The 21287-nt window shown below is 40.4% G+C and overlaps 1 protein-coding gene across 1 annotated transcript in view; it reads right to left on the reverse strand.

Moving 5' to 3' along the window:
- The window catches only part of plcl2 (phospholipase C like 2), a 58224-nt gene that overhangs the window by 7328 nt on the left and 29609 nt on the right, over positions 1 to 21287 (reverse strand). Inside the window, exons 4-6 of the mRNA XM_033640832.2 lie at positions 20921 to 21124; positions 12734 to 12809; positions 4992 to 5101 (exon numbers count right to left, since the gene is read on the reverse strand). Of these exons, the coding sequence (XP_033496723.2) occupies positions 4992 to 5101; positions 12734 to 12809; positions 20921 to 21124 (390 nt within the window). The remainder of the gene's footprint in view (positions 1 to 4991; positions 5102 to 12733; positions 12810 to 20920; positions 21125 to 21287) is intronic.

Genomic DNA, 21287 nt, shown 5'->3' on the forward strand with positions numbered 1-21287 from the left:
CTGTTTAATATTGCACAAGAGCGAATGAATAGTCAACCTCTGCTATGTTAAGAACTCCAAAATCCTTCAACCTTCAACCTTTACGGTAATTAATTTACCTATTAATTAGTTATTAAAACGTTTCAACAACTTTAACTGATACCATTAACTGGCTATTTTTACCTTTTCGGGAATGGTGCACCACAAGGTGATTTGATACAAAATAAATCACATTATTTAACATAATTAATAGTTATTATTAAAAATTAGTTATTACCAATAGCCATTTTGGTACTTTAATTGGAGATCTATTACGATATCTGCCCAGTTTTAAGGCTTAGATCCCATTATTGATACCCCTGGGTGAGGGATAATCCCATAAGTATGTTGCCGAAAATTGAGAAAAAGTCATAGTATAGTATATTGTCCAAAATCTTAAAAAAAAAAGTCATAGTATAGTATGTCGTTCAAAATCACGAAAAAAAGTCATAGTATAGTATGTCGTTCAAAATCATGAAAAAAAAGTCATAGTATAGTATATCGTCCAAAATCTTTTAAAAAAAAAGTCATAGTATAGTATGTCGTTCAAAATCATGAAAAAAAAGTCGTAGTATATCGTCCAAAATCTTAAAAAAAGTCATAGTATACAGTAGTATATCGTCCAAAATCATGAAAAAAAGTCATAGTATAGTATAGTATGTCGTCCAAAATCATGAAAAAAAGTCATAGTATAGTATGTCGTCCAAATCATGAAAAAAGTCATAGTATAGTATGTCGTTCAAAATCATGAAAAAAAGTCATAGTATAGCATGTCGTCCAAATCATGAAAAAAGTCATAGTATAGTATGTCGTCCAAAATCATGAAAAAAAAGTCATAGTATAGCATGTCGTCCAAATCATGAAAAAAGTCATAGTATAGTATGTCGTCCAAAATCATGAAAAAAAGTCATAGTATAGTATGTCGTTCTCAAAATCATGAAAAAAAGTCATAGTATAGTATGTCGTTCAAAATCATGAAAAAAGTCATAGTATAGTATGTCGTCCAAAATCATGAAAAAAAGTCATAGTATAGCATGTCGTCCAAATCATGAAAAAAATCATAGTATAGTATGTCGTTCAAAATCACGAAAAAAGCCATAGTATAGCATGTCGTTCAAAATCATGAAAAAAAGTCATAGTATAGTATATCGTCCAAAATCATGAAAAAAAGTCATAGTATAGTATGTCGTCCAAATCATGAAAAAAGTCATAGTATAGTATGTCGTTCAAAATCATGAAAAAAAGTCATACTATAGCATGTCGTCCAAATCATGAAAAAAGTCATAGTATAGTATGTCGTCCAAAATCATGAAAAAAAGTCATAGTATAGCATGTCGTCCAAATCATGAAAAAAGTCATAGTATAGTATGTCGTCCAAAATCATGAAAAAAAGTCATAGTATAGTATGTCGTTCTCAAAATCATGAAAAAAAGTCATAGTATAGTATGTCGTCCAAAATCATGAAAAAAAGTCATAGTATAGCATGTCGTCCAAATCATGAAAAAAGTCATAGTATAGTATGTCGTTCAAAATCACGAAAAAAGCCATAGTATAGCATGTTGTCCAAAATCATGAAAAAAAGCCATAGTATAGCATGTTGTCCAAAATCATGAAAAAAAGTCATAGTATAGCGTGTCGTTCAAAATCATGAAAAGAAGTCATAGTATAGTATGTCGTCCAAAATCATAAAAAATAGTCATAGTATAGCATGTCGTCAAAAAAAAAAAGCCATAGTATACTTTACTTTTTATGGCATACTATGACTCTATGCATAGTATACTATGAAATTTTATTCAGCCCCTTTCGGTCACGCACCTTTTACATTTCTGTCTCATGTCCATATCATAGTCTGAATCAGTCAACATTTCCAACATGGCACAAGTCTGGATTCAGTGATGTCACATCAGTGTAACTCCACAGCGGCACAAGGTAGATTTGCACATCTTAAGCACTGAATTAAATTTGTCGATCATCACCTCTTTTGCAAAACCACAAAACACCCTAATGAGCCAATTCTCAGTTGCTGAGGAAAGTTTTGTCATGTAAACTTGAACCTTCACAGCTACATGACACCATATGTATGAAAAGGTCTTTTGAAAGCTTCTGCTCTGTGTTCAAAGATTTGTTGAGCAACAGCCATTTTTAAAGCTTCAAGACCTTAAGTCAGTTACTGGATGCTCCTTTAATGATCATCAAAAATCTCAAGTCTGTTTAAGTACTTCACCTGCCAACAATAAAATCTATAGAAGCAAAGCTCCAGTTAACCATGGACAGAAGCAAGCAATGAAATACACACACTTGCTTGACTCAACTCAATTGCCTGGGGACAAATGATGAATTATAGCCGAGCTACTCGTGAGGTAATCTTAATTAACACATGCAAATACCACAAATAAATATGCAGAAGGTCATTCATCAATAATTACGCCCTTGTGTTGGCAGTGGAAATTTAAGGCGTGGTGGTGCAGAGTGGTTTAGACTAGATAGACCAGTGACTCACCAAGCACTGGTACAAGAAAACATAAGACTGTTATCTCTTAATGTAACTCATAACTTTACATGTGAATTTGATTACTTTATTATCAAATCTTATATAAGTGCTCTAAATGAAATATAATATACATAATAATACTGTAAAAATGTTTGACAGGTTTCCATTTACAAACAATCAAGGATGGACAAACAGCAGGAAAGCAGAAATCCACCGAATTATAGTAGCTTACACTGTGTATGGACATTTTCAGGACTGAGAATAAAAGAAACTTGCTTCTGAAGTACTTTTTAGAGGCCAGTTTGTATAAGACACTTGACCTTACAATGTTTTGCACCCTTTTTCACAGGTTTAAGTTAAAGATCTTAGACTTTTGTTATGGCTGGAAAGATATATTTCTCAAATTTTGGTCACAGTTGTTAAAATCCGTGTTTCCAAGAATCCTTTTCCAAGATAATCCATCCACCTGACAGGTGTGACATATCAACATGCTGATTAAACAGCATCATTACTACTACTATCTCCAGTGTCATTACCCTGAATTTGGCAGTACATCCAACCGGCCTCATAACCCACCTCAGAACCTCCACATCCAGCATCTTCACCTGCAAAATCGTCCGACCACAGAGCTGATGCACCATCAGGTTTGCAGAACTGAAACATTTCTGCAGAAAGCATCAGGACAAGACTAAGTGAAGCTCATCTGCATGCTTATCATCCTCACTTGGGTCTTGACCTGACAGCAGTTTGTCATCATAACTGACTTGTGCTGTTGTGAGGACAGCTGGATGTACTGCCAAATTCAGGGAAATGACATTGGAGATGGTTTATGGCAGTGAAATGAGCATTCAGGTCTCTGGTGGACATTCCTGCTGTCGGCAAGCCAATGGCACACTGCCTCAAAACTTTTGCCGTATGAGGCTCTAACAAAAGGTCAGTCAGGAGGACAATACTTTTCATGCTCAGGCTGTAAGTTTCTTTCTCACCCTGCCATTCAGGTGACATTGTCTGGGTAGGTCAATTGAGTCATCAGCTGATTCACAATCAACCAGCAGCACAGCGACACGCCTCCTCTGACAGCCTATCATCTTGCTGCTTTAAATATGGTTCTTTGCTGCCGTCATCACCACCCAGTCTTTACGGATTCATCAGCCTCAGCACTCAGCAGCCTCAGAGTCAGCAGCCACTTCCGCCACCAGCATCCGGTGTCCAGGCGCCAAAGACTTCTGTTAATCTGTACACAATATGATCTTTAGCTCACTCTCCTGTCTCTCCTGATTGAACTGTGTCTTCGTGTTGAGTGATCAATCTGCTCATTTTCGATGTGACCATCACAAGGTACACCTGTGTAGTAATGATGCATCTTGATATGCCACACCTGTCAGGTGGATGGATTATCTTGGAAAAGGAGAGGTGCTCACAAACATACAGATTTTAACAAATTTGTGACCAAAATTGGCCTTTTGTGTGCATAAAGAACTCCTACATCTTTAACTTAAACAAGAGAAATGAGAACAAAAACAAAAGTGTTATGTTTAAATTTTTGTTCCGTATAAATGCCACACAATTCCTGCTGTTCACCAAACTCATATTAGATGTCTGCTGTCCTGCTGCCACACCTCTGAGTCACTGATCACATCTCAGAAGCTACATTTAAATATGGTGAGACTGACACAGCTGCACAAGTTGTTGTCAGACAACTTACAGAGATAACTTCTCTTGAATCAACAGATCTTTTATCAATGTGATCAACTGATAGCAACCACTACTGAATGGTTACCACCTTTGTAAAAGTTATCAACTGCAGCTTTAAGGCAAAACCTCCCGTCTCAACAAGGAATCAGCTGACGTATACAGTGTCAGACTGAATAAATGAAGTGAAATCAAAAGGTAATTCAGTCTGATTATCAGGGTGAATACTGCTGCAATGTATACAGGTGATTTTTGCAGCCTTCAGTCATTGAGGTCCGTTTTTAAGCCCCCATTTGCACACACCTCATGACAACTGTGCTTGGAAACTAGTCTTACTGCCAAGCTCCAACAGAAGCTGTCATATGACTGGAATATCGCTGGTAGCAGCTACCAGAACTGTCCATGAGAAAAACCGCCCAAGACCACTGACCCTGACCTCTGACCTCCTCTGATCACAGTTTGTGTTGCAGAAATACGAGAATTAACACATTTAAAACCACAGTGTGCAATGTGGCAACAACATGCTACTCCAACAGAAACATACAGAGAACAGTGTGCTACATGTCAGAGCAGCACAGTGGTCACCAGGGGTGGAGGAAGTATTCAGATCCTTTACTGAAAGGAGCAGTGTGTAGGATTTAGTGGCGTCTAGCAATGAGGTTGTAGATTGCAATGATCTGCTTACATGTAGAGAACCTACGATGGCCTTCAGTTAACACAAAAATGCGAAATTAAAGTGCTGAAGTAAATTTACTCTGTTACATTCCACCACTGTGGATGAAAGTCTTACCTTCAGTATGGTGATGTTCCAGGTGAAGCTCTCCACCGCCTTGTGCAGCTTCCTGCCCTTCAGCCCCTCCTTCACGGCCAAGTCATGGAGGTTCTCATGAAACTCCATCGCTGCGAAACAAAGACAGATGAGAACGAGCGTCGACTTAGTTTTCATGGTTGGAATTCGTGGTGGTTTGTTAAACAGAAGAGCAGCTGTGAGGTGACTGAAGTCTGGGAGATATGACTGGGTGCTAGGCCTGTTGTCACTGTGAGGAAACACATTAGAGCAAAGGCACTGTCATGTACTGTCAACATTTCACAGTCTCCTCCCGCAGCAGAAGGGCTGGCTGTGTGGAAGTCGAGAGACTCTCTGGCTGTGAAGGAGGATTCCTCTCTCATTACTGTACGTCTGCAGTGTGATAATGGATCGCAGTAGCTGCTGTGGCAGGTGGACTGCATGTTGAGTCTGAAAAAAGTAGGTGTGAGGATTGGATTTCAGACGTGAGAAAGTGAAACTGTAACTGTAAGAGCACCTGCCATCAAGATGTTAGTATCTCTCTGTTTTAGGAAAAGCAGAGAGACTGAAAAAAGGTCAAGGAAGTGTGACCAAACTGATTTCTGTTCAGTAAGTGACAGTTATTTGAGAGCTAACAAAAGACGATACATCTGGTTTCTTTGGTCTTTGTTGTTTTAACAGTTCACACAGTGTTGCATTAATGTTCACTGTGTTGTCCCCATATCCAGGAACAGTCTGCTGAGCATGTGTGCCTTCTTTCAACACCTTCCTTCACCATCATAAATCTGCAACTGTATCCCAGAGTGAAACGTTAAGAAGCTGAGGGGTAGAGCACAGCGGCACATCTCAGCGAGGTGTTGATGGGATGTCAGGGGACAGGAGTAGGCAAAAACTGGTGAACTGGAGGGGAAAAAAAGAGAAAGCAAAAAGGCAAGACAACTCAAAGGCAGAGAAGAAAACAAAAAGCAGAGTTGAAGGAAGCAGCGAGGCAGGATGAGAGGGAAAAGAAAAGAGCCCCGGAAACAGAGAGAGAAGCAGAGGAGAGATGCAGCGTAGGCAGACAGACATGACGTTCTTTCACTGTGGATTAGCATCAAGGCATCGAACAGAGGAGGGATTTGTCTCCTGAGGAGCTTTCCCACCTCCTCTCTTCCTCTCTCTTTCTTTTTTTCCCCCACTTTGCATGACTGAGTCTGACTAAGGACATGTTTAATGTTAAGTTGGCTTTACAGTGCAACCCTGACATGGCAGCAACAGGCGACCACAGTCAGTGATGTAAATAAACCAAAGGGAGATGAAGCAGAGCTCCAACTACGCACACAAGCCCATCGCTGCGTAACACACACTCCTGCACTGGAAATTCCTTGCGAGAATGCACGCATTTCCGCTCGAAGAGCTGATATCAGCCAGAGTCAGTCCTGGCCCCTGTTGGTGCTGTTGCCATGGAAACATGGCATGCACATGAGAGAGACCCCCTTTGGTGTGAAATCGCCATAATAGGTGTGGGGCTGGGCTGTTCTAGAGCTTCTCAGCTGAGGCTGCCACCAGAGCTCAGGCGTGAATATAACCTTCAACAACTGACACGTTTATCATCTCTGAACCTCTTTTTTTTTCCATTTCCTGTGTTCTAACCAACATGTAAAATTATTTCTCTCTTCGATTTCAGGTTGCAATTTTATAACTACCGTGCTGCTGCTGCACATGTGAACCATGACCGTGCTGAAGAAGGTGCACAGTTTCCTCTATCGCACACGCGCACGCACGCACGCACGCGCGCGCACGCACGCACGCACGCACGCACGCACGCACGCACGCACACACACACACACACACACACACACACACACACACACACACACACACACACACACAGTGAACTCACACTGGAGGTTGCCTAGCAACACTTTATGGAGTCTGGCAGGCAAGAAAAGGGGGAAGCTCATTCTCAGCAAGGCATTTCAGACTGATCTCTGTGAGGTAATGCTGCAAGATGGCAACTGTACAATGAAGGCAGATGCTCACGCGCCTCCAGCATGAAATAACTACAGTATGGAGCTGCAGATCAGAGGAGCATGACCTGAATTATTTATCAGACTGATAATTTTTTCAGCTAGAGATGATTGTATCTCATCATACTATAGAACACCACTTCATCAGACACTGAGCTGAGGAGAATCTGTACACCATGACTGATTAATAAAAATCCAGCTACGTCTGCATCTTAACTTTTTTATGATTTATCATTTAATCTGCTGGTTAATTACTTAGTCTATGAAATGTGGGGAAAAAAGAAAAACACATCACAGAGGCTGAGATGACGTCTTCAGATCACTTGTTTTTTGACCAACAGTCCCGAACCCAAAGATATGTAATCTGGATTTGATCATTGCAACACTGTTTTCCCTAAATTTGTACCGACAGGATCCCCCCTGCCAGGCCAAAAAAATTAATAATTAATCTTCAATAGCCAAACAAACTGCCAAATATGCACATATGCCACTTCTCATACATACCTGTAGCTCTTACTGTTACTGTTATATTTTTCAAAACAGCGTACATTTGTATTTGCACCTTAGCGTTCACCAGCTGACATTTTTACGATTCCTGCTATTAACCTTTTTACTGTTAGCATTGTATATAATTTAAATGTGTACCTTAACTTTAACCTGTTTACCTTTATGATCCCAACTGTTAACTGCTTGCTTTGAAAATGTATGTATTTTTGATTTGTGCCTTAACCTGTCTGTATTTATGACTGTGTGCATTTCTGACATTTTGCACATTTGGTTTTTGCACCTCATTGATAATATTTTATTCATATTTTGTTCTATCTCTCAGTATAAATTATTTGTCTTATTTGTCTCATCTTAATTTACAATCTTTTATGACAGAAAAGGAGAAAGGTTTCACATCTGAGAAGCTGGAAGCAGCAGACGTTCTGGATCTTTGTCAACAAATTTGATAATCAATAACTGGTACAGTTGTTTTGTACCAAATTGTTTGCTTTAATCTTAACTAATATGTCTTTAACTGTCCCAGCAATAGAGGCTGGTGGGTGAGGGAGATCGTGCCTTTGTGGTAGCTGCTCCGAAGCTTTTGAATAGCCTTCCACTCTCAATTAACTTTTTAGTGGTTTTAATATTTAAGTTATTTTATAATCTTTTTTTACAGATGTAATTGTTCTTACCAATTTTATTCTGTTTTATATTTGTGTACATTTTATATTGCTATATGTGTGTGTCATTCTTTTATTTTGTACAGCACTTTGGTCAGCTGTGGTTGTTTTTAAATGTGCTATATAAATAAACTTGATTTGATAGATTTAATTCATAGCAACATCCAGGTGGAGATGTAGTGCAAAGTATTTCATAAAACAGGATTAAACAGAGAATTTTTTTTTAAAAAAAGTACAATCTCTGATAATAAGAAAATAACCTTAAAACCATTCACTGATCTTGGGGAACTCACTTTAAAAGGTATTTTAACATATCTAACACAAACACTGGCCCTTTGCTTTGTCTTCTGCAAAATGTCACTGCAGCTCCTCCCCATAAATTTACACTTGGCATTTAAGAACATCTCCTGTACTGATCTCGTTAGTCTGCAGCAGCTTCAGACGTCCATCTGCCCTGAATGCTAATTGGAGCCTGAGAGAGTGTCAGGTGAGGAAGTGACTTCCACGTTTGAGCTGCAAACACCTGACTGTTTCCTGACTCTGTCTTTGTGTAGGTCGTTTTTTTTTTATCTCTGAGGGGAAAGTGGGCCCTGTCTGAGCTGATGTGATGGATTATTCACAACTCTAATAGCTGTTGCTGCTGGAACGTTCCGCTTGCTGTAACGGGGGAATTGGGTTTGCACTGACCCAGTTTCTACACAACAGCCACACACGAAACCACACCACATGCACGCATCGGAATACAAACAAGTACATGAGTGCGTGCGCACACACACACACACACACACACACATCACTGGGATAAAATTATGTCAGTTCGGGATGGAAAATAAATCAATGCTCAAGTTCATCAGTTTGCCATCTGTTGTGTCCTAGTTTGCGATTGTTGGCTGTTGAATTGTCTCCAGCTGATTTTAGATAATCATATATAATGGCGCTCTGAGACCGAGAGCGACACAGAGCTTCTGTGGAAGCTTTTCAAAAACAGGTCTGGTCTACTTGAGCATTTTCACTGCTGTGTTATTCATCTGACTATTGTTTCATGAAAAAGAGTGATTCACTCTGACAAGGCGTTATCAGTCAGGACCAGGGCTCACTGTTGCATCAGATCCTGTTGTTTCCAAATGGACACGTCATGAAATGGACTGTTATCTGTCCTCAAACAGGATTACTGATTATGTAATGCAATTTTAAGAGGAACTACGCCCATTTTCAAAACTCATAAATGTTACTTCTATAGCCTCAGACAGTCCAAAAATACTAGTGAGCATGCTAAACTCTCCCAAATCCAACACCTAGAGTGCTAAAACTCCAATCAGTGATGTCATCAAATATAAAGTCTGGGGCTGCGCCACAGACAGTTGTCTAATTGAATTTGGAAAGATGTTCTCGATCAGTGGTTCCCAACCGGTGGGTCGCCGGTCCATTCTGAATAACCAACAAGTGACTCACAAATGTGTCATGCTTGGATAAACACACTTTATTTTAAGTACAGTGAATTTCGGCACAGATATTTATTTTCAAGTGTCGTTTCCTGCTGTAGAGTGAGTGACTAATGGACAGCTGCTTGACAGAGACAACCCAGCATGACGACATGGCCAAAAGCAAGTGTGATGCCAAATGTATTAAACTGTGTGGATCATGAATCATCAAGTGGTGGATAAACACACTTTATTTTAAGTTTTATTTTAACACACTTTATTTTAAGTACAGTGAATTTCGGCACAGATATTTATTTTCAAGTGTCGTTTCCTGCTGTAGAGTGAGTGACTAATGGACAGCTGCTTGACAGAGACAACCCAGCATGATGACCTGGCCAAAAGCAAGTGTGACGCCCAATGTATTAAACTGTGTGGATCATGGATCATCAAGTGGTCTGTATCATTCTGAAAGGTCAGCTTTTTTTTTTAAACCAACATGGCTCAGTTCAAACTTTTGTTTTAAAACAAAACTTCTCATCTCGTCTGACATTTTAACATCAGATGATTTGCTTCCACTATACTTCATAGTGATGTTTGAGTGAGAAGAAATCCGGACACCGTGAATGGACCAGTTGGGAACCACTGCACTAGATGACACTGAGAGCACCCAGGGGAATGTTCTATGTATGAGGGTGCACTTTCTGTTTCAGAACTGAGAACACGACAACAGAAAAGCTCATTTGGGTATAAAAAAGAAAAACAAACATCCTGTGGATCCACAAAGTCTGGCTCTTTGAAGCAGCTTTTGACTTGATACTGAAATCACAAGCTTGAGACTTGTGTCACTAGTTTCTGGCTTTAAGAGAAATTAGCTTGTTTACTGTTACTGATTTTACTTCCCAAGGGCCATTGTAGTAACATATAGGAATTCTTAATTTAGGTGATGCTCCCTCTAAAGGCCCAGACACCAAACCGACAAAGAAATAGCAGCGACAAAACCTGACTGTTGCGTCACCTCATGTCGCCTGTGTCTCAGCCAAAAAGATGCTTAGATAAACGGCAAAGACTTCAGCCAACCGCCAACCAGCAGGTATGTTCTGCACCTGTGTGAGAGGAAAGAACTCTCCATACCAGCAGGGGGCAGCAGTTTGTATTCATTCTTCAAAACGTTAAACTGGAAGACCAACAGGACAGAATCAAGACGCTAATTAGCCAGTTAGCACATTAACAACATAACACAATGTTGAAAGAACAAAGCATATTTACCATGCACTAGTGAACAATTACAAAACAGTTATGAACCATTTCTGTTAAAGAACTCAATGGCAAAAAAAATCTTAACTATTATAACAACTTTGTTTCGACCTCACCCTGTCATGATTTTAGCCGTTTTTGTACTTTCTTCACCTCCATTTCTCTTCTCATGCACTGAGCTGAACTGCCAATCAGAGTGACTCTCATTCATAGACAAGCTCTGCTGTTCCAGACAAAAGCCGACAAGGGCCAACGAGGGCCACCAGTTGAGATACACCACAAAAACCAGGGCAACAGATGCTCACCAACAGCCAACCGTCGGCTTGGTGGGTCCTAAAACATGAGATGGTAATGATGTAGAAAAAGATCTAACAACGTCTGGCAGACCTCTCCGTCAGGCTAAAACACATTGAATTATTTCAAAAGAGTGACTTATGTAAGCCCCATGGAGGTTCAGCAACAGGCAGAACTCGCACAGCACAACAGTTGACAATGCACACTTGTACTTGTGCTCTACAAATCAAACAACGTCAAATATTTATGTGTTGAGCCGACACATTTGCAGAGTACATATTGTAAATAAAATACTGTAGATCTGTAACTGCTGGCAAAACAGCAGGTGGTCTTCAAAGTACAACAAGAAACATGCTGATTAAAGCTGTGCGGACGAACAGAGTCATCACTGTAACTCAGATACAACTCACTCATTTCATACCGTTTTTAATCTTACATGCCACAGCTGAATCTGAACCAAACAACAGTCAAAACAAAACTCTCAGCTGCACAGATGTGAGTGGAGGCTTCAGGGGATCTTCCTGTTGCCAGTAAGCTCAACATCACAGCGTCTTTTTTCCCAAAGCCACTGACTGGTTAATTGTTAGGGGCTGGAAAGGTGGTTGAACCGAAAACACCAAGGAGAAGACAGCATGACGCTTTTGATCATGGCATTGGTTAAAAGAGACAGGCCTCCTCCTCTCTGATGTGCCAAGACAATAGAAACTGAATATTTTATAAGTCCATCCGTCTGGAAACCAATAAAGCTGAGCCGTGGTAATGATGGTCCCACTCTGCCCCCGTCCCCTCTCACTTAGCCCCTCCAGCAGGCTTATTCAATGATAAATTAACCTTCTATGATATTTAGATGGAATTCTTAGCCAGACAGTGCGTTATAAAGCACATTAATGTCAAAACTGACTCTTCTCATTGGCAGGTTTCACTCGTAGACTGCGATACTTGTTACATTGAACAAGAACTGTCGCAGAATAAACTGACCTCTGAAAACAACAACAGCAGAGAAGGAGAGCTGCCCATCCTTCAGCAGCATCCTGTCTGTGTGCATATCCTTAAATCCAGCAGAGCCTTCACTGACGAGCTGCCATTCAAACTTCCTAGAAAAGCTCACTGGCGTCACTCTGCCCGTGGCCACATTAAGTCATCCTGTCACAATAAGCTGGAAAGCCAGGACAGCACAAACACATTAAACACACATGTGAGAGCCTAACTAGTATTGAGCGTCTGGTGGAGAGGAACTATAGACGGACTGCCATCTGTTGGCTTTGATGTTGTCCAGTTCACTCGTCTCTCTGAACCCTAAACCTCGCAATTAGAATACAGCACAGAGGCTGTTACTGGCATGATTCAAACACCTCTGTCTGAACCGCAGCTTTTCAAAGGGAGGCACTGACTGGATCACATACTTGAACATGATTCAAATGGTAATTCCACTTACGCAAATACGCAAAGTATAATCAGATCTATTGAATTTTAGATTGAGTGATGTGTGTAGTGTGGCTTCAGAGAGATGGTGGGGCCACTGGGAAAGCATTCAGGTGTCTAATGGTGTCAGGAAACAGCCTTTTAGGGTCATCCTCCCTCGCCGTCTGACTGTTTCTTACCTGCTTTTTGGGTTTGCAGAATTCTCTCGTACACCCCATCACAGGTCTCAAGCAGAGTCTTGCTGGTCTGGATCACCTGAAACGAGACAAAGCATTTTGTTTATAGATGCCTTTTTTTTCCACATGAGAATAACTGGCATCCCACAATAAAGCAGGGAGCCGTCTCCGTCTGGTGGCCGGGTGTTTCTATCCAGGGAGGGCTCCGAAACACAAGCTGTTATTACAGGCACGTCGGTGGGCGTGGTCGCTGAATTGCATTTTTGAAAGCCAAAATTAGAGGGAAGGAGACACAAGCAATTAGGGTGTTTATTAAAAGTTACATTTTCTTCCTCCAAACAGAAACTGCGTCTTGTCTTATGGAGATATAAATGTCAATCTTGATACTTGGTTTTGAAAGCATCTCTGTGAAAGAAAAGGCAGACAATCAGGTCGTATGATTATGATGGGAGTGAAACGTAAACACGTGAATCACTTTGAGGCAGAACACCACCGTGTTATCTGCGAAATTGCAGCTGTGAAGGATGCTAAGTTTAGCTCCTGTGGTGTTGTGCTCAGCCCTAATTGAGTGCACAAACTCTGCTGACCTGCAGACTGTTAAAAGTCTCATGGTGGCTGTTAAAGCAGACTCAAAGACTTTGGGAATCCATTTACATATTAAATGCCAACGCTGCACCCGCTCTTCACCCTACCCTAAAAAAAAAACCCTTTGGCTTCCTAACACAAGGACAACAGCCCAGTGGTGTTTCACAAGGTTAATGATGCATATGTAGCCTGTCATGGATAGAAGTAAATAAGCACCGAGTGAACAAGGTGCCTGACAGACCATCTGGATCTTTCTATTCAATTATCTTAGTAATAGCTTCATTGTTTTATCTGACGGAGATGATATAGCACCCAAATGTTGCTCTGCTTTTCATTTCAATTAGTGTCTGTGGGGCACTGAGGCCTTTGTATATGCAGAATTACTGTAATTGTCTTGTACATTTCCTTGTACACTCCCTAAGTGACTTAAATGTGCTGGAAGGTCATGTCACAAAGCCAGGCCGCCCTGCTCTGCTGCCAAGAAGGAAGGGAAGGAAAGAAAAACACCATTTCAATCGAGCTCTGTGTAACAAAGCCTGAAAAAAGAGCAGTGACCAACATCATGCCCCTGAGATCGATCTCTGGAGCATGCCAGCTCTGTGGCGGGCCAGCAACAGGAGAGAGGGAGAGCAGGGAGGTGTCGGGAACAGAACAGAAGGAAAACAGAAAAGATGGAAACTTTTTCAGAAACACAGGAGAGCAAAATTTAAATTCCTCTCACTCTCATATTATTGGCATAGGCAATTTAGTATTATCAAAGATTAAAAGCCTTTGCACAGTCAGTTGTTGTTTTTTTTATCTGAAATTGTCGCACGTCTAAAAATAAATACAACTTCACGTTGTGTCAATCATGTTTACACACTGGGTCCGAAACTTCCGCCCGTCATTAAAACTGTTTTTCACATCTGTCAAAGCCTTTAGAGACTTTGCCCAAGAGTCAGTGAAAAAAATGTGGCAGCGGGACACAGACACGACAAGACAGAGGAACCGGTCGCACATGATCATGTCATGATTCAGACAGCCTCTTTCAACAGGTCAGATAGTGATATCCAGGTGGATGATGATGAAGAGGAGGATGTGGACTGTAGACAGAAGGTGGAGGACAGGATTTTTTTCGGATGACGGACTAAAAAAATCCCCCAAAAAAAACAGACTCGGTGTGCAAAGGCTTTTAGTCTACATTTAGTCAAATCCCATTAAAAGACCAAAACCAGCAATGAATAAAATGTTGCCTGTGAATCCAAAACCAAGTATAGTGTATTCCTGAATGAGCCACACTGTTGCACTGCGTTGCATGTTCCTTCATTACCATGAATCTATGAACGTGGGCAGCAAATGTTGTAATGGTGCCAATATTGTGAATTTGATACGATATTTGCCTAAATATCTCGATACGGATACTGAAACAGTAACATCAAAAGGTCTACAAAATTAGTGCCTGAATGTTTGCCAAACATCGCCCACGCTGTCAGAAACACATCCTCTGATTGGTATATGAGACAGGAATGGAGCCGCTAATTGGCATCATGGACGGCTAACAATGAAAAAAACGTTTTTCAGTCCAAAAAATATATATGAATAATTACAAAAGATAATCAGAGTCAGATTTATGATGACAAATTCATTTTACAAAGTCTCCAAAAAGCTACTGCAGTTTAATCCTGGATGATTAAGCTTGTGAAAGGGCCATGATTGCACTGGAGCGGCATGACGGTTAGCTCCTGGGCACAAAAAGCAAGTCTATCATATGCAGTGTTCCAGGGATATTTAACATCAGCAACGTCCTGTTCTAAATGACATTGTCGTCCCAAAGGTAACTTCTATAGTGTCCAGCATGTCAGATTTTTCTTATCAATCCTGTTCAACGCTTGACTGTGAGAAAGACTCACGCAGGCAGCTCAGCTGTAAAAGTGAATATTAGCATCTAGGAGCCGATTGGAGTTGGAGCTGATAAATACCTGTGACTATAGAGTCAGGAGTGAATGCCAATTTGTAACCTCAGAGTATATGCAGGAATCCTGAGGTTAATTTCAATACCTTTTTAAGACTTTTTTAAGACCTTCCAGAAAAACCTTAAGACCTCATCGCCACTTCAAGCTGTCGTTAGCAGCAACGCATCTTTAACTTACTAAACAGTTGTAGTTTGCAATTAAATCTATGGAGCACAAACATAAGATAAGATAAGATGAGAAGGAATAATGCTTGAAAGAAGAAAGAATAAATTAAACCAAAGGCCGGTTTATTAAAATACACCTTAGGTCATAACAAGTAACACAGCTCTACAGCTCAACATCAGCTATTCAAGGCCAACTTGCTGAAAACAACAACCTTATGGCTAGCCCCTTGCATGTGGGATTTAGGGCTGACCCAAAATATTCGAAGCTTCGAAGCTTCGTTCGATGGCACGGGATTCGATTGTGAATAAAAGAAATTGAATATTCTGCCTTTTTTTCTCCCGTTTATTGGGGGGACCTTGAATGCAACACTAATCATGCCGTCCGTTTACGGTTGTTTTTTCCCCTTTAGCCATATGTAAACTCAAAGAACGAGAAGCAATGTCTGTTAGGCATGTAAGATTTCATGTTCCAGTTCCAGTTTGTGTTTTTAATTGATTGATTGTTTTTGGTTGGTTGACAAATAAAGGCCGGCCCCATTAGGCCGAGTAAAGAATCATCTGGTCTGATTGTTGCATGAATTGCCTAAAAAGTTTCACAGTAAATCAGAGAACAGGGATATTATTATTGCCACGGGTTATTTGAAATGGACAAAGGTATTCTTTACTGGTGAGTTAGGGGAGAATAGCTATCATGTAATTTAAAAAGAAAACATCTCCGACAAGGAAACAGAAAGCCCTATGTGCAATGAATGGAGACCTGTTATCCTGCTTGAACACAGACGACTAAATTCTTGCAACAATGTGACTCAAAATAATGATAAAATAAATTTTATTGATGTAAAATAATATGCTGACGGTGACATTTTCCACCGGTCCGCTGCGCTCTGAGTCTGGTGTCAGTGCCACATGCTGCTCTGAGTCGCGCATCTGTCTGCTTGCGCTGCAGTGTGCGCCGAGGGTTTAAATTTTTAGTGTTAAATCAAAAAGGTAAATACTACTTATCAGCAACCAGAAGTGTTTTTTCGTTTGTGAATATTTTTATCTTATTTCTAGGGTTGCAAGAAACTACCTTTTCAACATTATTTTTAAGTTATTAACTTTTTTGGACTTTTTTCTTCGCTCAGCACCCCCCTGATGGCAGTCCGAGTGTGCCTACACATTGTTGTTTGTAATAGTCGCGAGGAGGAAAATAAATTATATCATTATATCATGGAGACTTTTTGTATAGTGTAGCTTGAATGCCAAGAAAATTCATAAAATCGCGATTAAGACTTTTTAATACTTTTTAATGGCCTTAATTTTCTGACATTTGATTTATCTACTTTTAATACTTTTTAAGACCCTGCAGACTCCCTGAACCTCTTCAACAGCCAGATATTAGCAGACTTTAATGGGATTTGGGCAGTGGGAAAGAAGGTTTGGTGAGAGTCATTCTTAAAGTACTGGTACCAATATAATACAGTACAGTACTGTTTTTAACAGCAGGGCATTGTGTTACTTTTCTGGGATCGGTATAGTGGGAACTGTGGTTTATTGTGAGACACTCCCACATTCACTATCCTCTTGCTGGAAATACTCAAGAGCACCAAATGTGTGTTCATCCTCAACACTGGGCCTTTTTGAAAGGTGAAATTACTGTGCATATTTGTGAGCCATTTTTTAAGATGCAGGTCACTAGTGTGAACCAGTACACTGAGGGCTGAGAGCCACTGGGTCAAGATGTCAGAAAATATTGAGTCGAGCAAAAACATGATTAGTTTTGATCTTTTCATTAGACTTGCTGACAGTAAGAACGATTGAGAATAACACCACACTCATCACATAAGAGCGCTGAGGTAAGAGAACAGTTAATTAGGAACTCTTTCATACTGATGATTGTTTCTAATAAATTACTTGTGGAGTTGTTGTCTTCTTATCAGCATATACTGATTTTATTCCCACTGGGTAGTCATGAGGTCTGATGCAATTTGTTTTTGTGCTTTGACAGTTCCTTGTGGTAAGTCCATATGACTACTTTGTCCATTGCATCGTCACAATTTAGATGTATAACTTGTGAGAAAATTAATGAGGGCATGATAAAGTGAGGGATTTTCCAAAGACAAATATAAACACGCAGCCTTTTTTTTGGCATGGTAATACAGAGGCCATCCCCTGATGTCGTGTGCTGTATGGGGGGACAGACACAAGCTCAAACACCCATGTACTGAATCACCATGTTCACGCTGCTAGCAGTCATGACTAAGTGATTGTGGCTGTTTTGTGTCACTCCGCAGCTGCAGTTGCGGCACTTAGAGCTGTCGCACACGCTGTGATTACTTCCCTGATGGGAGAAGAAATTACCGTCTTGGTGGCAGCGGCAGCATCTCCAATGTATTTAAAGGCACATTCAAAGGTAAGTGGGTGGACTGTGGCCCCATTTGCACACTAAAGACCACCTCTTCTAAGTGCTATGTTTAGCTCTATCATTATTATTACCATACACATTTAACAAAGACACAAATGCTATTTATTTTAAAGGTGATTTTAGCAGTGCTATTATGTAGGTGTGAAACTCATACAAAATAAAAGGGGAGACATTTTCAACAAAACAGACCTTAAAAATGAACAAAAGCTAGAGATATGCAGATGAATAATAATACATGGAATATTTATATACATAGTTTTAATATATTGAAATACCACAGAAGAAATAATATTGGCTTTCTGTCAAACATAACAATGACTAACATATGGGCTTTGTATTCCCCTTGGTTCAGTGTTTGAGAGATTGTGCATTCCCAGCTCATCTCTATTTACAGTCCGTGCCCTAAGTTCATCTGTTGTGAACAAAAACAGAAATCAGAGCATATTATCTAAGACCACAAGCTGGCATCACGCTGAGTCTCTCCACCTTTTTCTCAGCACACAAATGGGCAGGGGTTGAGACCCAGATTCTATTTTTGCCAATTAAGCGAACGCCTGGTTACTCCCAGTGCTGTGTTTTGACACAGTGCCTGAATTTCTAATTGTACTGTTCCATACATTATTTAAAACTCTTTAAATCTGGCTCTCCTCCTTTTATTTATGCCTCTATATTTGCCAGCTCCCTTTCAGCCATGCACCGTCCTGCGCACCATCTCCTCTGGCACTCTGCTGATGATCAAGGCCTGCAGCTGTACACCACTTAAGCCCTTGTGCTTAATTTATTCGATTTTGGTCCCCAAACACCCGTCATTTTCTCCTTTCTTCCCTTCAACTCAATTTTCCTGACGCTCTTTCTATCAGGCCCAATTAACTAGCCTTCCGCTCCTGAGTCTGAATCCAGCAGAGAGGTCACCTTAATCCATCTCATCTTCAGCATCATCCTCCTTTTCAGATTGTTATCTCTGAGTCCCAACGGATGAAATGTGCCGTGGAAATAACACTGTTGGGTGCAGCTAACACTTAATTGTCTCTTTACGAATTGTTTCCATAACAAGCCTATGGCATTTTACAGTGTATAAATTCTCTTAGTGGCTAGCGAACATTTCCTGTCCTCATATGAAGCCAAGGACAACAGCAACATTTAACAAAGGTAACGTTACAAAATTTGGCTCCATTACAACTCACAAGGTTCACTGACAAAACAACTGCCTTATACTAAAGACGTTTTCCAAACAAATACAACATGCTAACGTTATTAGCACAAGCTTATGGCATTTTACATTGTATGTATTAGCCTAGTGAATAGCGGAGGTTTCCTCTGCTCATATTAAGCCAGGATAAATCACATACAGGACTTAAATGCTATTTTGTGGAGGCTTTATTGTCTTCACAATTTATTGTTTCTTATCTGTGAAATAAATGTAAATAAAAGCTTTGTTTCCACTGAGGGAAATGGTTTCAGCTTACATAAACAGGCAGGAGGTCTGTGTCACCACACAGATAGTTACATTTCTGGGGAGGTGAACGTTGAAGTACAGCCTACGTTGATTCAACACAGAAGTATAAATCCTGCCATACATGTGAAATTCCTACCAACTCTGCACATGTGTCACCAAGTGTGCACACCCCTCATCTTTTTGTGAAGTGCTACTCGATCTGTCAGAGAGTATATTAGAAAAGTGTCAAACTGAATTCTGAATATGATGTTAGCAACACCATGTGCACCCTCCCTGATGTTTTCTCATTATAGTGTGTTTCCACACTAAATGTGCAACACCAAAACCAGCTGGGCTCAGACACTGATGCTGATCTTACAGGGTTTAATAAATATTCTGGAGACATAATGCTACAGCCAGGAGGATGGAGATAAATCTGATAAAATAAACTCCAATTACTGAATGCAAAATTATTTAAAGTAGTTCACTTGTTGCTTTGCCATTTGATTTTTGCGGGGGATTTCTGCCTCGTGCCTGTAATAATGATGGAAACTTGCTCATATGCCTCATTTCCACTGCATGGTTTGGCTTGACTCAACTCATTTTTGGTAGCAGGTGTTCCTCTCTTTTTCGTTTCCTACTTCTAAAAGTACGCCCTCAGTGTAGGCGGATTCTCAGCTGATCACCATGGTGACCTCGCGTAAAACTTCTGCTCTTCATCTACATTACAGAGTGTAAGGCGTAGTGTACAGCTCAGTTTTGCAGACTGCCATTTTTCTCTGTCATTTCAAAATGATTTGTACAGGATGTTCAGTGTCGTGCTGGTGACGATTCTCTCAGACCAATCAGAGGTCTACAGTGTTTTAACTTCACCTTTTATTGTCAGCTCACCTCGCTCTGAACCTCATCCGAGATGGTACCAAAAAAAGTACCAGGTACTATCGACAACTTTTGCAAATGGAAAACTAAAGAAGGAGTTGAGCGGAGTAGAGCTGTGCTGTACTGTGCAATGGAAATAAGGCAAAAATGTGCTGAGAATCAATGTAAGAGAACAGGATGTGTTCAGGGTAATGGCGTCATCTGGGAATAGCCTCAATGGCATGTTGCATAACGTGCGAACATTGATTTTATTACTTAACAGAGCTCCAGCCACGTTACCTAACCGTCCCTGTATGCCCCCATTAAATCCAGTAAAGCTACGGTATGGATTTAATTGGAGTCAAAGCTCGTTTGGTGGGCACATTTTTTTTTTGCTCTTTGATGGATGCATAGATAAATAGATAGACAGACAGATACAAAGATAGAAATCCACCTTTAACTACAGTTCATATGTTGAGATGTAAAGTTTTTTCTCTGTGCACTGCTGCATGCACAAGAACTACCTGGATGGACAAGAAAGAAAAAGCACATTTACCTCAAAACAGCAGATTAAATCATGTCAGCTGATATGTTTCTGTCTTCTGAATTCACTGAGGTTTGTATCACTGAATGTGAAATTCCCCTTTTATATTTTACCCTCACAGATTTTTGTCTCTTCCTCTTGTGTTTTTAATTATGGAAATGCATCTGATTCATCTGCTTGTATCACTTTTGCTTCCAGGTTTTATAACTGTGCAAATACACTGAAAACTCTTTCTGACGACTACCTACCATTTCGTAGGTGGTGATGACTTTCTTGAGGACCTCTGGTAGCAGGCCTTGGGGCTCCAAGTTAGGGTACTGGTCACTGAGGTTGAACACCAGCAGGGGGTTGCTGTCGGGTCCGGTCAGTCGAGGGGAAAGGGCCAAGATGCACTGCTTCAGGTTAGCCACTGCTGAAAGGCCGCACAGCTCTTTAAAGGACACAATGGCATTCTGCAAAGAGAGAGGAGACAAATTAAAGCTGGACTGGCTTGCAGTTACACTGGTTTATACTGGCATGACACGCAAAATGATACAACCATCAATTAAGACTGAAAAGCAGGGAATTAATATTTTAAGTTGCTAGAATCTGCCATTGATCTGCATTAAATATATT

The sequence above is a fragment of the Epinephelus lanceolatus genome, chromosome 10 (assembly GCF_041903045.1).
Source record: "Epinephelus lanceolatus isolate andai-2023 chromosome 10, ASM4190304v1, whole genome shotgun sequence".
Lineage (NCBI taxonomy): Eukaryota > Metazoa > Chordata > Actinopteri > Perciformes > Serranidae > Epinephelus > Epinephelus lanceolatus.